We start from the raw sequence: 10,800 nt of genomic DNA on the forward strand, positions 1-10,800 counted from the left end.
GGGCTGAGATATGACCATCTCTTTCCCTGTCCAAGCTGTCCGGCCGAGTCGCGTGCACGCTCTCAAAATCTTGGTTGTTTAAACACGAGGATGTCATAGCTCCCCTGTCAGCTCTCAGACAAATGGACATCTCCTCCTCCTCTTCCTCCTCCTCTTCTTCCTCCTCTTTCATCGACTGTTCGACAGAGGCGATGAGCAAATGGGATGAAGCGAAAAAGGGGGCAAGTCCAGCCCCATCCGCTTCACTGCTCTGCAACCAGCACATCGCGTGTTGTCCTGAACAACGCCACAGGCTAGCGCTTGGGATTTAAGCTCCAAACAGCTTCGTTTGAGCAGCAAATGATGGGACACATTATGAAACCAAATACAGCAAAACCGCTGCACGAAGATCCAAAAATGCTTAGATGCGTGCTATAATGGTGACACTTACAGCACTATGGCATCTTAACTGTATCAGACACAGTTTGAAATAGCTTGCAAACAGTGTTGCAGAATTCAGTGAGCATTCCCCTGATTTTTGGCAAAATGGAGTCACCCCTAAGCCATGTCCGTCTGATTTAGACAGGCAGGAAGTGGGTCAGCAGTGGAGGAAATTTGACATGGGTCTGTTCACACAAAGTTATCGTCTACACTCCACACACATGAAGAAGAGCGTGTAAGATTAGAGTGAAATTGTGTATTCTCTGGTTTACTGGTGTAAATATGAAAAACAGATTTTTTATGTTGTGGAAGATGAAGTACCAAGTTATTCTTGGCATCAGCTGGCATTGATCTAAAGGCCATAAGCACTAGTATGTTTTGACAGATGTGGGTTTTAACATTAAGCAGCCCTCAACCAGCAGCAGGAGGGCCATAGGAAAACTGAAAGTACGTCAGTGTACAGTCTGAGGGAAAGTGGTGTTTTAGTATTTCCTGGAGAGGAAGCAAAGGACCAGTGGCAACATTTAAGTGGGTCCTGCATTATATCACTGTCACTGGGCCATTTCAGAGTACACATAAGTATTAACTGGAAAAAACTCAGTATGCCTATATCTTTAAAGGTGTGGAGACAGAATAGAACATTGTCAAAGAGCTGCATCTCATTACACTCCCCCCAAAAAAGAGATGACCTTGGCACAGAAGCAGAGGAAAAACAGATGAAGTTGTTTCTCATCCAAACACTGTGTGTACCTTCAGGTCCCTGCACCACCTTGCAAGAGCTGAATACATTTAACGGAGAGAAGAGAACTGAGTGTTGTAATTTTAGTCATATCAGCTAATACCGTATCCACCGCTTCAAAAGTAATAACTGTGAAGGCAGAGGAAATGCTGAGCACATCACCTCCGATTTAACTCCCACATGAAATATGAAGACTTTTCCAAAAGAAGCTGTAAGAGCAACAACCCACAAAGAAATAGACTGATTCTATGTCCTGTGTAAATGGCATTAAATCTTTCAAACACATGGGAGTAGAGTTGTCCGTGCTTCATATAAATTATGCTTTTGTTTGGAAATTAAATCTCATTTCAGCAGTCTGGATTGAGATTCATGGTGTATCAAAATACCTTATTTTCATCCACACACCATAACATGATTTGGACAATATGCATCTGCTGCAAAAGCAAATATCAAGGTTTAATATAACATTCTTACTGTTTACCTGCAGGCGGATAGCAAACCTGCTGTTGGGTCCGTTCTAAATTTGCAAGGAATTCCTGTGAATTTTTTTTTTTTTTTTGCAAAGATTTAATCAATATTCAGCGCTTGACATAGAAAGCTCTGGAGCCAGCCCTCTTACCTTCAGTGCAGTATCGACCTACATATCCAGTTTTGGAGCAGTCACAGTAGGTTTCTCCATCTGCCAGAGAGCAGATTCCGCCATTCTCACAGGGGTTCTCTGTACATAGGCCCATCATCTCCAAGCGTACTTTCTGACTGTTGATGAGCGTGGGCAGCTTACTCCCATAACTGAGGTCTGTGATAATTCCCTTGAACGGTGGTACCTCACGGACAGAGGGCAGGGTGATGGCAGATGTGCGGATGTCCCCCGGGAGCCCTCCGAGGAAGAGGTCACTAACAATCTTCATGAACCGTCTCTGGGGTCGCACGTCTTCTGTCTTGGTCTGGCCGTCCACGGCCAAGCCAGTCCGCAAATTGTGCCTGTTGATGGCGGCAAAGTGCCAGCGGCTGTCATTGACCATCTTATCAGAGGTGATTGTGGTCTCGGCGCAGTCGATGCTGACGCGAAGCTGCAGCTTACCCTCGGATACAGTGAGAAGCAGAAAGTCGCAAAAGCCGGCGTCATCAAAGTAGAGCAGCAGGCCTTCAGATTCTGAAGTCTTGAACTGAAATGTCAGGTCACTTCTGGAGCTGGCGTCCCAGCGCAGGTAGCGAGCCCACTGACCTTCAGCGCCAGTAAACTCCAAGCCTACGCTCAGGCCCAGCACAGTACTTAGCAGCAAGAGGACATGACCAGGTAGGCTGTTGGGATTCATCGTAGAGAGTAACAGGATGTACCAGACGAAGGTTAGAACTGGGGATAGATCCTCAAAGTGATAAGAACATCTGATTCTGGATGTGGTCCAGGATTTATCTGCTGAACGTTATATTCCACATAGATAATTTTACAGTCAAGCGGAGAATGCAATATCCGTTTTTTTTTTTTTTTAGAGGCAGATCTAATGTTGATAATGGATGGAATCTAATCTTCTCAGCCAAGTCTATGCAGAGATATATGGAAAAATATCCAGTTTCCACACAAAGTGGACAGGTGAAAGTGGTGAGATGAAGGTGATCCTTAGTGTGTTTTGTCAGTGAATCAGAGCTGCATCTTGTGATTTTTCTTTGAGGCGACTTCCTGGATTGAAGCACATAACCTTCATCGTTGGTCCGGCTCCGTGCCCCATGGTTTAACCTCCAGCTCCAGACACACCTTTGACAGAACTGCAGAGAGAAAGCAGAGAATTTTAAGCAAAGGTTCAGGTTTTTAATTGCAAAAGGTGCTACATGCAAATTAAACAAATGATGTGGTTCAATGACAAACTTGTAGGATGGAAAAATGGATACAAGATCATATGAATCTGATGCTATCTAATGCATTAGCTCTGCAGCAAATAGGACATTTTTAGGCAGCAATTTGTAGTGTTGCTGATGATATGATATTTAAAACAGAAGAAAATAAGGCAGTGCAAGCTTTTGTGTCAACACGTTAAGTAAAATATACGGTCAAATAAACAATACCATCACTGTGAGTTTACATAGAGCTCCAAGAGGATATTGAAAGCACCACTCAATGCTGATCTGATTCTCCATGCGGCCAGTAAATACAACTAAATAACCTCTAATAACACCCATTAAAGGTTTACGAGCATTTTATGCAGGGTTCTATTCTACCAATTACCCATTTTATTTGAGGATCAACTCAAATAATCATTTGGAGTTTTAAAGCCTTGATTTAAGAGATAAATTCCCTGATAGCGGTGGCACAACGGAAGTTTCGTGGGGGGAAAGAACGTAGACTGTTGTTGCTGATGCTGTGATGAGTGAAAATCCATTGAGGTGAGCCAGAACATGTGTTGAGCCCCAAACATTAGCCTGCTATCTGTAAGGCTCTGCTGGGATCCTGATAAATATGACTAATTATCCACCGCCACTCTCTCTCTCTCTCATTTGCATGTCTTTGGGGGATTACAATCATAAACAGCTATTCAGAAAGATGTTAGGATGGTACCACTTCATATGCGGATCCCGTCACTATTAACATTTTTTGAATTTTCTTCCAGTGAATACATATTAAAATTATTTCCATTACTGAAACTGGGTTGACACTGGTATGGAATATTAACTGGCTCACTGGCCCTTGCTTGCTACACCTGCACTCATTCAGTCCTGTTGAAATTTGCTCAGCAGAGCTAGAAATGATTCACATGGCGAAACCTTATATGTGTGTGTACTCTTCCAGCCCTTTGCCCTTGCAATTGTTTTGGCAGTGGGCTGCCCACCAGACAAACGCATTGTCCAATCATGACAGTAGCACAGAACCATGCAACACAATAGGGCCTTTAACCACCTGCCCTGAATAGTTAATCTTGCTGCAGCAGGCGAGCTATTGAATTCTAGTAACTGATACCTATGCTAATGCACTGTGTGTGCACGCATGTGTGTCCCTGTGCAGTAGTGTGCATGCGTGTGTCTCTCTGACAATACCGGCTTGCCTGGCTGGATCATTGTCTTTGTCTTAAAAGTGACTCGGTGAGACAGCAGAGAGGTTAAAAGGTTCTGTGTGATGAAAATAACCCTGAACGCAGCTGTGTCAATCCAACCTACTATCTCACGTTATAGAAGCGTGCTATGTGCTGTGTGTGTCCTTTCAATAAGCAAAGCTTGATATGCCCATGAAACCTGAGACTCCAGTGTCCTATGAAAATTGGCCCTGGCTTCTATTCAATTAACACGAGTTATTGTGTGTATTGGCTAACTGAGGCATCAGGTGTCCCTGTGAGCCATAGATGTGACAAGGAATGCTAACAATGCTAACATGTTCTCTGTCAGTTAACTAAGGCACTAATGGGGGCTTCTTTCCTCCACAGCTGCAGTAATGTCATTTAACCCTAAATACATTTCAAATTAGGCAGTGACGCTGGGTCATATTCAATTACTTGATATTTGCAATGGTGGAGGAAGCACTGAGATCTTTTACTAGTGTAAAAGGAGCAACACAACAGTGCAGAAATACTCTATTAAAAATAAAGAACAAAAGTATTAGCATAAAAAAATATACGATACATACATTTTTTATGTTGTATGTCTTCTATGTCCTTATTTTAATATTATGGACTCTCTTGTGAGTCTGAAAAATTACTTTGTATACTGCTGGGTAGCTTAATCTATATGAATACACCATGATTTTTTAGTTGATTATATTTTGTATTAATGAGCAGAATATGTAAAGTAACTAGCAACAAAAGCTATCACCTTAATTGTAGTAAATGTATTTTCCACCACTAGACATTTGACAGACTTATAGCTCAAGCAGGTGCCCATACCTCAAATTTCTTACTTTTGGTCTACCAAACTGTCTGGAACTGTCTACCTACTAGCTGGCCTGTAGGCTAAGCTAAAAGGGGCTAATGAGGTAAAATGTCAAATTTCACACTAATACTTTCTCTCACAGGCTTGTAATGAAATAATCTTTTAGCTAACCCTTTTACCTCAAGGCTGTACTTTATTATATTACTTGAGTACATGTACTTTTCACCACTGGACATTTAACAAACTTGAAGCCCCATGAGGTGCTCATACCCTCAAATATCTATCAAATTTCACACGTAGCCTACATTTTACCTGATATGCTTGTAATGAAATATACCCTTGAGCTAACCCATTGTACCTCAAAGCTGTACTTTAGGACAGTACTTCAGTAAATGTACTTCCTACTAGTGGACATTTGACAAACTTGAAGCTCTACTAGGTGCCCATATCCTCAAATATCTTATGGTGCGTTCCAGGCAACCTGTAACTCGTGTTTTCACAACCTTCTACCCTGAAAGTGCACTGGAACGGCAGTCAAACCCGTAACTTCCCACCCGTGAACTCGTACCAGATCGATGTACTCCCAGTTACGCTTTCTGACGTCACACAGCCCTCTAAACCAATTACCTTACTCCTCTAAATAACAATGGCAGCTCTATGAATGCGGTGTTTTAGCAGGTGATACATGGTGAGAAATAGACATAAAATAACCCTAATGTTAACGCATTATTGGCAGCCGCTCTAACAGCTGGTTTCCAGTGCAAGAATAATCAATACAAAATATGTTTCCAAACACACAGATAACGTAAAATAAAAAGTATAATAGCATCTGTGACCTTATGCGCCGTTTCTCCTCCGTTTCACTCAAATGAGCAAGGAGCAGGCACCTTTGGCGATAGCAATAATGGGGAAGCACAAACAAATGGTTCGCCATGTTCAACGTTAAACAGGAAGTAACTGGCAGTTTGCCGTAACTTTCCTGGAACGCTACAAAGTCGTAACTCTTGACTTGAAGTCGTGACTTACGAGTTCAAAAGCCTGCCTGGAACGCACCATTATTTACTGTCAAAACGGACCATCTCCTAGCTACCCTATAGGCTAAGCTAATTGAGGCTAATGTGGTGAATAGTCAAATTTCACACTAATACATTCCCTCACAGGCTTGTAACAAAATATTTGCTTCTGCTAACCCCTTAGTACCTCAAATCTGTACTTTAGTACAGTACATGAGTAAGGTTACTCCCTACCACTAGACATTTGACAAACTTGAAACTCTATCAGGAGCCCACACCTCAAATATCTTACGTACTATAAACTCTCCACCTGCTAGCTAGCAAGTAGGCTAAGCTAAATTAAGCTAATGTGGTGAAAAGTCAAATTTTACATAAACACTTTACCACACAGTCTCATAATGACACAAGCCCTTCAGCTAACCCCACATACCTTAAAGTTGTACTTAAGTACAGTACCTGAGTAAATGTACTTAGTTACTTTCCCCCACTAGACATTTGCAAAACATAAAGCCCTATCCTATGCCAATGCCCTTAAATATCTTACTGTTAAAACTCTCCACCTGCTAGCTAGCCTATAGGCTAAGCTAAATGAGGCTAATGTGTTGAAAAGTCACAGTTCACACTAACATTTTCCCTCACAGGCTTGTCATGAAACATGCCCTTCAGCTAACCTCTCATACCTACTTGAATAAATGTAGGCTACTTAGCTACTTTCCAACAACGGACATTTTACAAACTTTAAGCTTGAGCAGGTGCCCATACCTTCAAATACCTCACTGACTGTCAAAACTCCCCACCTGCTAGCTAGCCTGTAGGCTAAGCTAACTGTGGCTAATGCGGTGTAAAGCCAAATTTCACACCAACACTTTCCCTCACAGGCTCGTTATAAAACATGCCCTTCAGCTAACCCCATGCGTGATAGCACCCTCAGTAGTCAGCTCTCTGGAGGGCACAAAAATCAAATTAAGAAGCTATTTTTGGCTACTCCAAGAAGCACATGTGTGTTTAACTAGCATAAACAGAGACTTGTTTCCCTCTGGTTATTAAAACAAATAGGCCACGCCTCTCACAATGGACAGGTGTATCTACCTTGACAACCTCAGCAGTAACGTCAGCTAGCCCCTTGTTCTTGATAGAGTTATAAGTATGCTAGAATAAGCACATGTTTTCCGGGATATACATATACCTTGAATTATTAAATAGAGCAGGATATGAGATGACCTGCACGGGCTGCCGTCACTGACTGGCCATAAATGATGCATCGATGCATCCAGCTTCGGTGCTGCAGAGTTATTGACATGTTGTGTAATATAGCCGAGCCCCCATCACGCGCTGAAGACCCTCCAACCCCCGCTGTGCTCTCTGTCTATCACAAGCCTCAGCCCGGGAGGGACGATTTAATCCGACATCAGTCACAGCAGACAGGAGGACCCTTCTTTGGGGACCGCGTCCGGACCTGCTGGTCTACTGGTTAGACAAAGTGAGGTTCAGGGACCACCTGGGGGCGTTTGGGGGGCACTAGGCGGTCACCAGCAGAAAGCAATTATTGCAAATTCCAGCATTGCAATAGACAATCAGAAAATGTGCTTATTGATCACGTGTAGTCAGGTATATCTCTTAATTATTTGAAATACACAAATCCAAATCAGATGGTTCATCAGGGCAAATCAAACTTATTTAAGGGTGCTACACATGAATAGGCAGTAAGGTAATTTAACTGCACAAACTTCACTCCAGCAGCACAATGTGGCGCCACCAGGCCTGTATCGTCATCACGTACAAATTAATTACTTCTGTCTGTTACCTACTGAACATCTGTGCAAAAATCAGACACTAAAGAAACAGCCTCGCATTTAACCATATATGCAAAAAAAGATTAGCAAATGCTCACATTTTAACAGCAGAATTATGCAATTCTATATGCATTAAATTTTGTTATATAGCTCTTAATGCCTAGTAAAAAATAAAGGTCTGCAGGAGTACACTGTCAACACTGCAGTGAGGATAAAAACACACTGTAAGTTGCTGCATTAATATTAAATTATAGTGATATACAGTCTCTATTGAAGCCACGTTGGATCTGTCACATGCTTTCACAAAATGAGTGCAATACCCAACGTTGTAATGGATCATATGCTCATTTTGATCAGTTTGCGGTATATTTAAAAGCTTCAACTGGGAATAAAAGCGCGTAAAACCGAGCAGAAATCCGACCCGCAGCCCTGCACCGATGAATAAAACAGCGGGCAACATTTTCCAGCAGCGCTCCAGCTTTCCCTCTGCTCCTCGCACGGTGGCAGTCTGACTGTTGCTCAGGGCTTCACAAGCCCTTGCTTTGGAAATTACGAAGCCTAATGTGATCAGGAGTGGGCTTTATGTTTGCGAGAAATCATTTGTAAATCATGAGAAGTTCTGGTAGTTTTCTGGTTTGGTGCTGAGGCTGGTGCAGGGAGCTGTGCCCCCCGTGAGAGACGCGATCCAGCGAGCTGAAACTTTCCGTCTCAACGCGCCTCGCTCGTTCACCACAAATATATTTGTCACGATTTCAGCACTGATAACTCAACGTGGTCTCCTGAGATGTGGTTTTCTCCCCGCACACAAATCAGCCGCTCTTATGTGGTTAAACTGCGGGTAGAGCTTTAAAACTAACCAACCAAACCATCCCGTTGCGCTTAAATCCACATCTCAGCCCCAAAGTCAGCAATCAGATTCACAGAAAAGGGAAATTCTTGCAGAAAAACTTCAGAATCCTACAACATAAGTACAATCACAGAAACATTTATGTATAAAGGATAAATTAAAAAAAACACACACACATCCCAGTTTTAATCTGCTCCTACCTTTTCGCGCAGAGAGACGACTCCGGACGGATAAAACCAATAAATAAATGGAGCAAATTAGAACAATCCAGAGCTAAATTCCATTCAGAAAGCGCAGTATTTTAAATGATAGTGTGCCCGGGGCTGCGTGATGCTGATGCTGGTGATGAGGAGGTTATTATAAGTGAGGCGCGGTGGAGGAAAGGCAGCGGTCCTCCTTCCCCCGGCTCAGTGAACGCGCATCTCTCAGCTCGGCTCACTCAGCGCAACTGATGATGGGCCCCTGAATTTCTCCCACACTGACGCTCTGACCCGCCTTCTGCACAGCACTCTGCACAGTGGGTAAAGAATCATTCAAACAGGAGAGAGAGTACAGGGGAGAACAGCCCCTCGGGACAGATAACTAATAATGAAACTATTTCTTCTTAGATAGGCTTGTATATGTAGTTTGCTGTAATAAACTGCTATTTGCGCGCAGGAGTTACGGCCAGGACGGAGCGCACAGGGCGCGCAAAGCGCATGCACACCGAGTGCCCACTGCATGACAGTGAATTTATATACATAGATTTGCACAGCCGTAACTGTGCCTGCGGTCTGACAGCTTTGTGTGGTTTGCCTCGTTTGGCTGTGGCTGACAGCATAGATCTACAGTGTCAGGGGTTTAAAGGTGAACGCTGACCGAGTGGAGAAGGTTTAAGGCTGAGGTTGTTAACTGCCTCTGGTTAATCTGGAATTTTAGCTCCAGTAGCTTCCAAAAATTACTAAATGAGAGTGAAAATGTGGCTTGTTCTACTGTGAAATTTCTGATATGTTATAGTTGAGTGTGCATCAGTGATTCAGCACTAACTGGGTAAGACACACAGCTCCAGCTCAGTCCAGGGTTCTGAACCTTGGACAGCAGCACCCAGGAATCCTGCACATGGCCCCAGCTGTCCTGATGCCAGGGACCCGTCCATGGTGCTGAACCTGTCAGGCACAACAGAGGCCAGGAGAATTATGCAAACACTGGAAACTCAGGGAGTGCTCTGTTCTCACATAAAATACCACAGCACTTCAAAATGTTCTGGTGCATTTTATTGTACAGGCTGGTACATTACTGTATATCAGGGGTGTCAAACATATGGCACAGGGGCCAGAATCAGTCCACCAAACGGTTCAATCTGGCCCACTGGATGACTGTTCACCTAATATTGATTCACTTGTGAAGACTAAGGCTGCTCTAAGACCTAGAGTCGTCTCCTCTGGTCTGAATCAGGGACTAATTTTGTTCCAAAGTTGTATAGAGAGAAAGCTGCTCTTGATTGGTCAGAATTTCCATGTGGGGAAAAATCCAGGAAGTAAACAAAACGTTGAAGAAGAGTACACTTGCAAGATAAACGAACACTTTGGTGTGGTGATGCGGGCATAATGTAACATGTAATGACACTCAGAATGTTTACATGCACAGTGAAGTGGAGCTACAGTTACAGCTGGACGAGGACATTCAACTGGACCACTGTCCTTGTCCCAGTATACAAGCACGGGAGGGGAATCGATTTATTGACCCAAGTATGTCCGACTCCTCTACGATAGGTGGAGATATTATGCCCCCTTTCAGCTTGTTAGTGTTCGACCTTTTTCCTGTTAAACTATTACATCACAGACCAAACAAGTTAGCTACGGTTAGCTAGAAGCTAACTGATACCATGGTGGACAACTTTACAGCTCTGTACATTTGGTCCGTCTAAAAAGTCACGGCTCTGGATGTAGATTTCTCCATGTTGTTACCGGCTTCTTCTTCTGTTACACATTTAAAGCTGTTGGACTTCTGGGTCAAAGCACGGGGCGGAAACTGTGGAGCATGCACTCAACGTACTGAGTGAGTAGTAGACTGACTGAAATAAACTGAAACATGTTCAGTTATTTTCTCTTGTAAATAAATTAATGTTTTCAGAATGTACTTCTTTATACTGAGAGA

The 10,800-nt window shown here is 43.2% G+C and overlaps 1 protein-coding gene across 1 annotated transcript in view; it reads right to left on the bottom strand.

Annotated features, from left to right (window-relative positions):
• nrxn3b (neurexin 3b) overlaps window positions 1-9,344 on the bottom strand; it is a 436,656-nt gene extending 427,312 nt beyond the window's left edge. Inside the window, exons 1-2 of the mRNA XM_050058660.1 lie at window positions 8,865-9,344; window positions 1,779-2,923 (exon numbers count right to left, since the gene is read on the bottom strand). Of these exons, the coding sequence (XP_049914617.1) occupies window positions 1,779-2,475 (697 nt within the window). The 5' untranslated portion in view covers window positions 2,476-2,923; window positions 8,865-9,344. The remainder of the gene's footprint in view (window positions 1-1,778; window positions 2,924-8,864) is intronic.
• Between the last annotated feature and the right edge of the window lie 1,456 nt (window positions 9,345-10,800).

Source organism: Epinephelus moara, chromosome 12 (genome assembly GCF_006386435.1).
Source record: "Epinephelus moara isolate mb chromosome 12, YSFRI_EMoa_1.0, whole genome shotgun sequence".
Lineage (NCBI taxonomy): Eukaryota > Metazoa > Chordata > Actinopteri > Perciformes > Serranidae > Epinephelus > Epinephelus moara.